General features: G+C 35.0%; 2 protein-coding genes across 4 annotated transcripts in view; one reads left to right on the forward strand and one right to left on the reverse strand.

Moving 5' to 3' along the window:
• The first annotated feature begins 9553 nt into the window (after positions 1-9553).
• PMCH (pro-melanin concentrating hormone) lies at positions 9554-11085 on the forward strand. Its single transcript, XM_005898606.3, has 2 exons — positions 9554-10559; positions 10872-11085. Exons 1-2 carry the CDS (start codon positions 10311-10313, stop codon positions 11076-11078), a joined length of 456 nt encoding a protein of 151 aa, XP_005898668.2. The 5' UTR covers positions 9554-10310; the 3' UTR covers positions 11079-11085.
• Positions 11086-11783: 698 nt separating this feature from the next.
• Positions 11784-13722, reverse strand: part of PARPBP (PARP1 binding protein) — a 67068-nt gene continuing 65129 nt past the window's right edge. For 2 of the 3 annotated variants that reach the window (XM_070370250.1, XM_005898605.3), the window contains 2 exons: positions 12599-12734; positions 11784-12140 (listed from right to left, as the gene is read on the reverse strand). In XM_070370250.1, the coding sequence (XP_070226351.1) occupies positions 11800-12140; positions 12599-12734 (477 nt within the window). In that variant the 3' untranslated portion in view covers positions 11784-11799. The remainder of the gene's footprint in view (positions 12141-12598; positions 12735-13722) is intronic. The other variant, XM_070370251.1, reaches the window with a different exon arrangement.

Genomic DNA, 13722 nt, shown 5'->3' on the forward strand with positions numbered 1-13722 from the left:
AAGATTTCATTTGATATAAACTTTTTGCCTTTCCAAGGTTTTCTGAACCACCCAAGCCCATCTGGCAATAGTTTTTCTTCTTCAAAGTTCCTCTCTACCACTTGGGGACACTTAATTTTCAGCATCAATGGAAAAGAAATCTACTATGCTCCATTGCACATCAGAGTAACCAATGTTTAAAAAAATTATCATTTAAAAAAATTGGAAACTATCTCCATAATTAAATGGTTATGGGAAAACCTCATAATGTTCAGAGACTATGACAATTTAAGCAAAATAAAGGAAAACATTAACTAACTTTTCTAAACTGTCAAAATGTTTTGGATTTGGTCCCAATTTTGGGTGAAGATCAGCCAAACCAATTCATCTGGTGGAAATTTAAAACAAAATACATAATTGCTAATATTTATTACAGTTCCAGAACAACAGCTAAGAAAAAAAGGTTACCATTAACAAGGACTTTTGTAGCTTAAACAACAACCTCCAAAGCAGGTTCATACCCTGGGAAACAAACCAAGGCACGATTAGCTACATTAAAAAAATAAAGAAGCCCTAAGAGCAAAGAAGTCAGAGGACTTTGAAATCTTTTATTTATAAATACACTCTCAGGAAATATGTGCATAATTAGATTTAAATAGTCTTCAAGAGAATTAGCAGCTAACTATACCCATCTCTGATCCAATATAAAGAAATCAGAATATTAAACACTACCATTTAAGAACTTGTAATATAGCCCCATAACATGAGTTTAAAAGGAAATAATTTAATATGCAATATATACATACACATTTTGTGCAAGTGGATTCAAACTCACTTGTAGAGAGTATTTTCCACTGAAGAATGAACTGAGACATCCATTGCCAGCAATATGGCAGACTACTTGTGTAGAGAACACCTCTCAGTAAAAAACACCTTAAAATGCTAAGTATGGCTAGATTGGTGGTAAAATAAGGAAAGCAACAGAGGACCAGAAAAAAGGAAGTACAATATTTCACAGCAGTTAACAAGGACTAGAGCCTGCATTTTCTCTGAGAGATTCTGTGAATTCCTGGTGCCCTAGCACTTGGTGTTAATAGCCCACATATGCTGGAACAGAGGACAAAACTTAGGAATCAAATGTATTCTTTTTAATGGCTGAGTAATACTCCATTGTGTATATGTACCACAGCTATCTTATACATTTGAATCAGTTCTAATGAGGTGGATGAAACTGGAGCCTATTATACAGAGTGAAGTAAGCCAGAAGGAAAAACATAAATACAGTATACTAACGCATATATATGGAATTTAGAAAGATGGTAACAATAACCCGGTGTACGAGACAGCAAAAGAGACACTGATGTATAGAACAGTCTTATGGACTCTGTGGGAGAGGGAGAGGGTGGGAAGATTTGGGAGAATGGTATTGAAACATGTAAAATATCATGTAAGAAACGAGTTGCCAGTCCAGGTTCGATGCACGATACTGGATGCTTGGGGCTAGTGCACTGGGACGACCCAGAGGGATGGTATGGGGAGGGAGGAGGAATGAGGGTTCAGGATGGGGAACACATGTATACCTGTGGCGGATTCATTTTGATATTTGGCAAAACTAATACAATTATGTAAAGTTTAAAAATAAAATAAAATTAGAAGAAAAAAAAAAAACCTTAGGAATCATGTAAAATGAGAGACCAGATCAGAAACTCCCTCTTAAAGCTCAGAACCCCCTAAGGAAGTACACTAGAAAGAAAATCAGCTAGTAGAAGGAAATGTGCCTGTGTCAGGAGTGGTTCTGAGAAAAGAGGGATAAAATTATACACACACACACACACCCCTATATCCCAAAGAATTCATAACGACAAAAGAATATTCACTTAGTTTAGGATTTGCACTGACTCTGGGGCCTAAAAAGCCTCAAGAAGAAATTTTGGTCTGAAGTGGCCCTGGACTGATACTGTTCCAGGTCCCTGGCTGAAGAAAACACAGGAATTTCAAAAATTCCTTGGGATGCAGTTCAATGAATATATGCACAAAATGAAAATTCACTGAATACATGAAGAAGATACCATGAGCTAGGATCAGCAGAAATAACAAACTGTAGAATCAAACAAGCAAAGACAGCAGACACTGGATAACTAGATACAAATATAAAATGTTTAAAAATAAATATTAATGTTTAACAAATTTAAAGCAATAAAATAGATTGAAAATATGAGTAAAAATAGAAAATCTAACTGAACCAGGCAGATCTGAAAAGGAACCAACTAGAACTTTAAAAAAATATAAGAAGTTAAATTAAAAGCTCAATACACAGTTTAAACAGCAGATTAAATACAAGTGAAATTGTACAGAACTGGAATACAATGCTGAAGAAATTATTTAAAGTGTAGCACAAAAAGAGAAAGAAAAACAGGAAACAGAGAGATATGGAGCAGGCAGGTCCAATACAATAGAACAAGAGAGAAGCAATATTCAAAGAAATAATAACTAAAAAATAAGCAAACAAAGAAAAAACAAACATCTCTTTGGGACTTCCATGGCAGCCCAGTGGTTAAGACTCTGCCCTTCTACTGCAGTGGGCATGGGTTCAGTCCCTGGGCAGGGAACTAAGATCCTGCATGCTGCGCAGTGCAGCCATAAAGAAAGAAAGAAAAACAAAGAAATATTAAGTAATACTTTTCTAGAACTCATGAAAAACATCAACCCTCAGATTCAAAAATTTAAGCTGGGATAAACTTAAGGAACTCATGCCCAGACACATCATATGAAACTGCAGAACACTGAAGCCAAAGAGAAGATTTTAAAAGCAGCTAGATAGAATACAGAGATTACCTATAAAGGAATCATGATTAAAACCAATAGCTGAATTTTCTGCAGCAACAATGAAAACCAAAAGAGCTGAAATAAAATAAAGTACTAAGGGAAAACAATCATCAAATGAGTAATTGTATAGTCATGAAAGTATTTTTCAAGAACAACAGCAAAAGACATTTAAACAAAACTTAAAAAAAATTTTTTTATTTTGTTTATTACTAACAGAACTTCACTAAGTTAGCATCTAACTTAGTATACTTTAAAAACATGTACTTCAAAAAGAAGATAAATGGTTATCCAAAGAAGATCTCAGCTATAAAAGGCAATGGTGGGAAATTATAGTAAACCTGTAGGTAAATCTAAATCAATGTTAAATGTATAAAATAATGAGTGAAAGTCACTCAGTCGTGTCCGACTCTTTGCGACCCCACGGACTGCCCATGGAATTCTCTAGGCCAGAATACTGGAGTGGATAGCCTTTCTCTTCTCCAGAGGATCTTCCAAATCCCGAATCCAGGTCTCCCACATTGCAGGTGGATTCTTTACCAGCTGAGCCACAAGGGAAGCCTAAGAATACTGGAGTGGGTAGCCTATCCCTTCTCCAGCAGATCTTCCCAACCCAGGAATCAAACCGGAGTTTCCTGCACTGCAAGCGGATTCTTTACCAACTGAGCTATCAGGGGAGCCCATAAAATAATAAAATAATCCCTAATTTGTTTCATTAAAAAATCAAGATAGAACTTAAATCTTTGAAAATAATAGCATACAAATTAGGAATACTGGTGACCAGATTTAAAAATTTTAAGGTCTTTACATTATTTCGGAGGAGGACAAAAATACTGATAACTTTAATAAATGTATATAACTGAAGATGATACTAAAATGTCTAGTGAAGTGTTAGTGAAAGTGTTATTCGCTAGGGTAGTCCTTAAAAGAATGTATATATATGGGACTATCATTGATTTACAATATTGTGTTAATTTCAGGTGTACAGCAAAAAGATTCCGTTATACACCCATATATGTATATAACTATATCCTTTAAAAATTTTTTTTCCATTTTAGGTTATTACAAGATATTGAATACAGTTGCTTCTGCTACAGAAAATCCTTCTTTACAAAGTTGGCTTTAAAACAAACCAAAAAAACCCAAGTACAACAATAACAAACATTAGTTAAAATCAATTCTACCTGAAAAGAATAAAAATATATTAAATTTAAATCAGAAGGCAATAAGCGGAAGGAGAAAATATATTAGAACCAATAAAAATCGCAAAAGAAAGTAGCACATAATATTAGTAATTCAATAAACAAGGTAAATGTAAATGGACTAAACTCTCCAAGTAAAAGACAAAAACAACAAAGACAAAATATTCCAAATTCAGCTATATGATATTTACAACAGACACATATAAAACATATACATGATACAGGAAAAGTGATAGTAAAAGACACATTATTAAAGCTAGAGAGGGTCCTGATACATGGTTTAGTTTATGGGAAAGGCAAAACAATTTCTACTTTTAATGTCCTAATAACATATGCTCAAAATAAATGAAGGAAAAATTGCAAACTAGAAACAGAATTAGATAAATCCATTATCATAATGAAAGATTTGCAAATATTTCTCTATAACTGATAATTCATGCAGACAAAAAATCAGTAAGACACAAGATTTGAACAACATATTATCATGTTGGCAATAAAAGAAATAAAGGAAAATTATAAACCAGTCTCACTCATGATAATAAATGCAAAATGTATAAATCAAATATTACCAAATTGAATTCAATAATATTTTAAAAGGTTTGTTTCATAAATACATGGTTGGTTTAATATGGGGAAAATCTGTTCATTTTCTAAATGAAAGACTGGCAGAGAAAAAATACAGTCATCTCAAGAGATGCAGAAAAAGCATTCAATAACATTTAATAATTCATGATAAAAATTATTTGTAAGCTAAAAATAGAAAAGAACATCCTGCAAGTCATAAAGGGAGCCTACAAAAAAATCTAGAGCAAACATCATGTTCAAAGGTGAAAAGTTGAAAGCATTCTCTGTAAAATCAGTAATACTGCAAAGAATTGTTATTTCCATATCCAACATTCACAGGTTTCAGTCTGTTTGCACACATGGACAGACACAGAGATAAACACACACAAACACACACACTTGCAAGAAGGAAATAACACATCGTTATTATTTATATAAACTGTCTTCATGGGAAATCACAAAGAATTAATATAAACTACTGAATTAAAGAATTGTTACTATTGAGTTCAAGATTTTAACAAGTGTTTTATATATAAGAACACTAGAGAAAAGCCAACTGCATGTGTTCAAACCAGCAATAAGGTTAGAAAAGGTAAATTTTTAAAACAATACAACTTATAATAACTAAAAATAAAGAGCTTAATTAAATTATGTAATTAATTGCCCAGTTGAGTCTGAATCTTTGCAAGGCCATGGACTATAGCCCACCAGCCTCCTCTAACCCTGGGATTGTCCAGGCAAGAATACTGGAGTGAGTTGCCATTTCCTCCTCCAGGGGATCTTCCCGACCCAGGGATCGAACTCGAGTCTCCTGCATTGTCAGATGGGCTCTTTAGCACTAATACGAGCTGGGAAGATTATAAACAATTATAATTCTTGAAACAAAGGTATATAAGAAAAAGATATGAAGGAAAGAATAAAATATCATTAAAAGATTAAGGAAGATATTAATAAATATGGAAAAGTACCATGTTCATGAATAAGTAAATTATCTTAAGAGCGTCAATTCACTTGCAAAATTAATCTGTAGAACAGATGTAATTCCCTTCAAAATTCCAAGATTTATGTAGAAAAGAAACGGACAAAATCAGCCAAGAAACTTCTATGGAAGAAAAACTGGTCACTGAGTAGAGGGCTGAGAAACTTGACCTACCAGATATCAGAAGTTATTTCAAAGTTATAACAATTAATACTGTAGATTTGGCAGTAGAATAGAGAGTTCAGAAAGAGACCTACACATACATAGGAACCTAATACACTGCAGAGATGGCATTGCAGATTGGCAGGAAAAAGATGAGTTATTTAAGAAATTAAGGACGTCTGGAGAAAGTTGAGATTTAGTTCTTAAACAGAAGATTCTAGATGAATTAAGAATTTAAATCTGAAAGTCAAAACATTTAAACTTTTAGAAAATATAGAAATAAGTTAATGATCTCAGGGTTTGGAAGGACTTCCAAATAACAGCATATTAAAAATATTAACCACAAAAACCACAAAGAAAATTAAAACATTAAAATTAAGGAGCTTGGTTCACCAAAAGACATCATGAAGGGATTCAAAAGATAAGACATAATGTAATAAAAAAATGTCAAAACACAAGAAAGAATTAATATCCAACATATATTAAACTTCCATAAATCAACAAGAAAAAAATAAACAACCCAATAATGAAAAATTTTTCTTTAAATGGTATAAGCATATGAAAAGACATCCAGCCTCCTTGGTAATTAGAGAAATAAACATTAAATGACAATAAGATACCCAAGTGTTAACTACAACCTACAGCAGTAAGAACTATCATACCTTGCAGGTGGGGGCTTAAACTGGCTACTACTATTCTGTAGCCATTTCAGCATTAATAAAGCCGAAATGCACATAATATATGACCCAGCAATGCCAGAACTAGAAATATACCCTAGAAAAACTATTGCACATGTATACCAGAAGAATATATACAAGAATGTATTCTCTTACTTGGCAGGGTCACCATTAGAAATTAACTCTGAAATGTTTAACTAAAAATTATACAACACACTCATTATCTAAAACTAAGGTTTATGGATAATGTAAATATTCTGTTTGTGGACCTGCTAAATTCACTAATAAATATTAGTAATAAAAGCATCACTATGAACAAAGCTAGTGGAGGTGATGGAATTCCAGTTGAGTTAGTTCAAATCCTGAAAGATGATGCTGTGAAAGTGTTGCACTCAATATGCCGGCAAATTTGGAAAACTCAGCAGTGGCCACAGGACTGGAAAAGTCCCATTCCAAAAGTTTTCATTCCAATCCCAAAGAAAGGCAATGCCAAAGAATGCTCAAACTACTGCACAATTGCACTCATTTCACACGCTACTAAAGTAATGCTCAAAATTCTCCAAGCCAGGCTTCAGCAGTACGTGAACTGTGAACTTCCAGATGTTCAAGCTGGTTTTAGAAAAGGCAGAGGAACCAGAGACCAAATTGCCAACATCCGCTGGATCACCAAAAAAGCAAGAGTTCCAGAAAAACATCTATTTCTGCTTTATTGACTATGCCAAAGCCTTTGACTGTGTGGATCACAGTTTATTGTGGATCACAATAAACTGTGGAAAATTCTGAAAGAGATGGAAATACCAGACCACCTGACCTGCCTCTTGAGAAACCTGTATGCAGGTCAGGAAGCAACAGTTAGAACTGGACATGGAACAACAGACTGGTTCCAAATAGGAAAAGGAGTACGTCAAGGCTGTATATTGTCACCCTGCTTATTTAACTTATATGCAGAGTACATCCTGAGAAACGCTGGGCTGGAAAAAGCACAAGCTGAAATCAAGATTGCTGAGAGAAATATCAATAACCTCAGATGTGCAGATGACACCACCCTTATGGCAGAAAGTGAAGAGGAACTAAAAAGCCTCTTGATGAGAGTGAAAGAGCAGAGTGAAAAGTTGGCTTAAAGCTCAACATTCAGAAAATGAAGATCATGGCATCTGGTCTCATCACTTCATGGGAAATAGATGGGGAAACAGTGGAAACAGTGTCAGACTTTATTTTTCTGGGCTCCAAAATCACTACAGATGGTGACTGCAGCCATGAAATTAAAAGACGCTTTCTCCTTGGAAGCAAAGTTATGACCAACCTAGATAGCATATTCAAAAGCAGAGACATTACTTTGCCAACAAAGGTCCATCTAGTCGAGGCTATGGTTTTTCCTGTGGTCATGTATGGATGTGAAAGTTGGACTGTGAAGAAAGCTGAGAGCCGAAGATTTGATGCTTTTGAACTGTGGTGTTGAAGACTCTTGAGAGTCCCTTGGACTACAAGGAGATCCAACCAGTCCATTCTAAAGGAGATCAGCCCTGCGATTTCTTTGGAAGGAATGATGCTAAAGCTGAAACTTCAGTACTTTGGCCACCTCATGAGAAGAGTTGACTCATTGGAAAAGACTCTGATGCTGGGAGGGATTGAGGGCAGGAGGAGAAGGGGACGACAGAGGATGAGATGGCTGGATGGCATCACTGACTCGATGGACGTGAGTCTGAGTGAACTCCGGGAGTTGGTGATGGACAGGGAGGCCTGGCGTGCTGCGATTCATGGGGTTGGAGTCGAACACGACTGAGTGACTAAACTGAACTGAATCTTCTGTAAATACAAAGATAGAAACACATCTGACAGGCATATATACTTTAAACACCAAAGACTACTCCAAGCATTTATGTGTTGGGGGCCAGCGTGAGGCACTCCGCCCGTGGCAAAGGTCATGAGGAAGGAGGCTCAACATATGCAAAGGCGGGATCGAGCCTCAGGAGTCCCCCTGGAAATCCTCGAGCATCTACCCCCATAACCAGAGCCTGCCTACTTTACTACTTTGTGCTCCCACCTACACCTCTGACTTTACGGGGGGCTGTCCCCCACCACTTCTTTCGGAGAAGGAGTTAACTTAGAGCTCCAGTTAATAAAAACTCCTGGGAGTGACAAGAGTGTTTTAACCTACAAACTCCTCTGAAGGTTCTCTAGCCTGCCTGACACGCTTGTCCGGCCACATGTGATTGCTCACAGCCTCCCAACCGTGAGAGGCACGAGATGCTTTAAACCTTCTAAAAACAGGTTCCTTAGAAAAGTTAGAAAACCATTAGTATAAGTATAGTGGGCTGATTAGAAATTGTATTGAAGGGTTTTTCATTTGTTGAGCCAATGTTTGTTGCTAAGTCTCCACATCCCCTGCCCTTACACACATTAATGAATATATAGAAGAAATAAGTATTAACCTTTGATATTAATCACGTTAGACCTTAGGCTAAGTAAATTCTTTCCTTAATTAAAACCCACTACACCCTCACCCTATAGGAATGTAACTTTAACTGGTACCTTCGGAAGGTGGAGTCTTTTTTAAGAATAATCACCCCTGGAGAAATAAGTGTCCTGGTTGACTGACCGCTGTTACAAGGAGAGGGTCATAAATTGTCAGCAGGCCCCCTGGCCAGAAGATGATGTAACACCCCTAAGACCTCTATATACATTTGTATGAAGCACCTGACTTTGATAAAAGTCAGGACTGCTGACCCTGCATGACTTTTGCATAACATCTCAGTGTATAAAAGTAGACCATGGAAAATAAAGAATTGGGATCAGTTTCTCAAAATACTGGTCTCCCCATGTCGCTCTCTCTCTCAAACTCTGGCTGCGTCTCCATCTGGAGCACAGAACCCACCAAGCTTACTAATTTTGCCCGGGCTTCTAAGATCTGACTGGGGAGGCCTCAGTGTCTCCTCTCCTTTGGGAGAACGGAAGGACGCCTGCAGCCTACGTAAGTGATGCAAACTTCTTGTATTGAAGTTTTATTGGTCTCCCGTGTAAACCAAGCTACTCAGCTTCTTTTCTCCACTGAATTTTCCTACTGAGCTATCCTCATTCTATTACTCTTTACATCTCTAATTAATATCTAACTGAAGCTATTGTATCCTGATCCTCGCCGACGCCGTCCCCACTTTGAACTCCCTGGATCAGCCGGGGATGGACCTCGGCATTTGTGGAAAAAAAAATCTTTTTGAAGATTATTTCAATTTAATCAGGATTGAAAGTATTTAAACTTTGACCCTTATAATCCTGAGTGAAGGGCTTAGGTGTCAATAGTGGTAATGAACCCACCTGCCAATGCAATAGTCACAGGTTCTATCCCTGTGTTGGGATGATCCCCTGGAGTAGGAAATGGCAACCCTTTCCAGTATCCTTGCCTGGAAAATTCCAGGACAGAGAAGGCTGGTGGGCTACAGTCCATGGGGTCGCAAAGAGTTGGGCATGACTGAGCATGAGCACATACACACACACATTCTGAGTAAAAGAAGTAACTTTAGTTTTAATATTGTACTTAATTGAAAATATACAGAAGGAAACAATATAAACAAACAAGAAAAGAATATGGAGAGTCTGATGTCCTGTGGTCTTCCTTAATAAGAACTCACTTTCAAGAGACTATAATCTCCTCAACACAAAGCTTTCTACCAAGGATCCTAATAGGATTCTGAGAAAATTCACACTTAAACAATATGCCACTAAAACCAAAACAAGGTATTACCAGCTCTACAAAAGGTTGGTTTCTATCTGATGAGTCATTTCTAAAATGATGAAAGTTTTTCAAGTGTTTTCTATTCAAGCTGGAAAATATATAAAGGCAAGAATCATTTACAAAGCAGGATGACTGAGAAATTTCACTTCATTTTATACATCCTTGTTTGACTCTATGCAAACATCAAACTAAGGATGGCAAAAATGAGTTTCTCTTCCTACATATTAATACTAACTTTTTCTTTGCTTTCTCAAGGCATTTCACTTTCAGCATCCAAGTCGATAAGAAATTTAGAAGATGACATGGTATTTAAAACGTTGAGGCTGGGGAAAGCCTTTCAGAAGGAAGATACCGCAGAAAAATCAATTGTTGTTCCTTCCCTGGAGCAATATAAAAATGATGAGAGCAGTTTCATGAATGATGAAGAAAACAAAAATTCAAAGGTAAGTGATAATGCGACTTGTCCTTTATTTCAATGGAAATACTTTTATAAGCAGAAGCATGTGAAAAAAAGTTACAGTATGCATTAGAACAATTAAACAAATTTCATACATACCAGGTTGTTCTTCCATTCTGGGAAATATCTCTTATTCAAAAAGTTTTTATTCCCCGAAATTCTTGTATCTAAAGTATTTCTTAAAGGGTAAAAACAGTGCAGGGCATATTTAAATTGATCAATAAGAATATTACACAATTGTATTATAGTTCCATTCCCAATAGAACAGTTAAAACACAAATCAACCTTTTCTTTACAGAATGCAGGTTCCAAACATAATTTCTTAAATCATGGCCTGCCACTGAATCTGGCTATAAAACCTTATCTTGCACTAAAAGGATCTGTAGCTTTTCCAGCTGAGAATGAAGTTCAAAATACTGAATCAACACAAGAAAAAAGAGAAATTGGGGATGAAGAAAACTCAGCTAAATTTCCTATAGGAAGGAGAGATTTTGACAGTGAGTAGTTTTTTTAAAATTGAATTCTTATACCTTAATATCATAAAATAGAACTTTGAATTTAACGGAATTTGGGTCCAATCATAACAAAATCAAACAAGACCATGGTTCAACTTGTACTTGATACTAAGTGACTCTTGCAAAAGATGTGAAATTAAAAAGTATTTAATTAGTTATTACAATTGTAATTTACTCAGATTTAGCTATACTAGATCCATTCTTTTATTTCTAATCAACTTTGTGTGATACTAGTCTTCTAAACAATTTTGTTTTTCCTTCAGTGCTTAGGTGTATGCTGGGAAGAGTCTATCGACCTTGTTGGCAAGTCTGATGCCTGTTGGTCCACATCATCATTTAAAAAGAAAGCAAAATCATTTAATTGCCTCTCGGGAAAAAAGCCCTTAATGTTGCTATGACTTGTATTATTTTAAATGTCTGTTTTAAAAGAAAGTGGTATTGTTATGCCTAAATGATTGCTTTACTTGTGCATTAAACTTTATGAATTTTATGCATAATTATGACTTACTAGTATTTTTTAAAACAATGCTTAACATGCTAACCATACGTACACTGCAGACCAAAATAATAAAGCACTATAACTTACACCTTCATTGCTTAAAAATTAAGTAGAAGAATTTGGTAAATGGTTTTTTATATATATATATATATATATATATATATATATATATACACACACACACACAAACCTAAAGAACATAAAAGATAATTTCATAGTCTAAAAAACTGAGTCAACTTCGTCTGGCCAGTAATCAATTTGTCCTTGGTGGTACATCTATTGCTTTTTGCAACTCTGAGTAGTTTGCCATCCAATTTATTCTGCAAATCTTTTGATGTCTTAGGTATCTTAACAATTTTGTGTTGAAGTGGTTCATTTCCATTATCACAGAGAATATTTTCATCATCCAAATCCACCTGTTTCCTTTTTGAGCTTGTATTTCCTGTCAGACTACTTGATTTTCTTGCTACTTTTTCTTTTTCACTTCTGCCCAGATGAACATTTCCAGAACTTGTTCCAATTGTTGGTCTTCCAACAGAAGAATTTACACCTTCTGTTATGCAAGATGAAAAGAGGAAAGAAATTACATAATACTTAAAATTATTACACATGAGATTTTATAAACTTTTAAAGTAAAGAATATTTTAAAATTTATGATTTACAATCAAATATAAATTACATTACTAACAGATACAGCAATATTACTATCACATTTCTTTTCATTTTACCGTTTCACTTTTCATCCCTACAAACAATAAATTTGCTTTGTCTGAATGCACAACACAATCCTTAAATGCTACTACAAGTTATTTCTTAAATACATTTAACTAAATCAATCTAAGTCCTAATTCTATATACCAATTTGTACTTAGATATAAGTTTTAAAATAAACTCAAGTCTTTAAAAATATAAACTTTTACATTACAAAAAAAAAATCTAGTTTTACTTAAGTTAAAACCATCAGTACACTAGAATTAAATTGTTATTAAATTGTTCAATTAGGTCAGTTACCAGAAAGGTCATTTTCCATGTGAAGAACACACAAAGGCTTTGATGCTGAATTAACATTATTCCATTTATCCTTGCTTATCATGCAGTCATCTTTATAAGTACAGGCAAACTGAGATCTAATTGAGGTTTGCTTCGTCTAGTAACAAGAAAGAAGAAGAAAATATGCAATTTGCCCTTTATTTTTACTTACTTTTTCATCTATATAGAAATATACTCTGTAGTAATTGAGGTACCATAAAAATTTCCCTTAAAAATTTCATTATCTATTGGGAACTTTTAATCCTTAATATTCCATAGTTTGCAAACTCATTCACTGCTACAATTAGCTTTTTTTCCCCCAGTAATATCAGTTTTGTATATGTTTTTGATAATTTTTGTAAAAGCTTACCAAATCAATTATAAACTCTACAAAGGCCTTTGTTACACATTCCTATGTCCGAGTTGCCTTAGAAAGTGGATTTTACTGTAAGTTTAATAATGACATACATGATATACATAATCCTAGAAAAATAGAAGCTTTTAATCTTAACAAATTACACAGTAAACTCTTTTAGGGAAAAAAAAGAAATTAGAGAAACTAAGGAAGGGAGAGACACTAGGATGAAATAGAGAAATAGGAGAAGGTAAAAGAAGCAAAAATAGGCAACTAACAAAGAAACAAGATAAAACAGTGCTGAATGAAAGGCTTTATTTCTTAATTAAAAACTTGAATATTTAGAAAATTAAGAAATAAGATGGGCTTCTCTGGTGGCTCAGTAGTAAAGAATCTGCCTGCAATGCAGGAGACGTGGAATCGATCCCTGGGTTGGGAAGATCCCATGGAGAAGAAAATGGCTGCCCACTCCAGTATTCTTTCCTGGGAAATGCCATGGACAAAGAAACCTGCAGGCTACCGTCCACAGGATTGCAAGAGTCAGACAGGACTTAGTGACTAAACAACAACAAACAAGAAGATCTGACCAAGTGATTTAATAGCTGAGTATTCAAAGTATACTCCTGTAATTATCTTAAAACATGAGAAACAGGAGAAAATTAGAAGGCTAAATTTAATTCTTAAGCACTGAAAAGGATGTCAAGAAAATACTTTTGGAAATGCATTCTGTAAACATAAAACCAGTGGCTGT

The sequence above is a fragment of the Bos mutus genome, chromosome 5 (assembly GCF_027580195.1).
Source record: "Bos mutus isolate GX-2022 chromosome 5, NWIPB_WYAK_1.1, whole genome shotgun sequence".
NCBI classification, from domain to species: Eukaryota; Metazoa; Chordata; class Mammalia; order Artiodactyla; family Bovidae; genus Bos; species Bos mutus.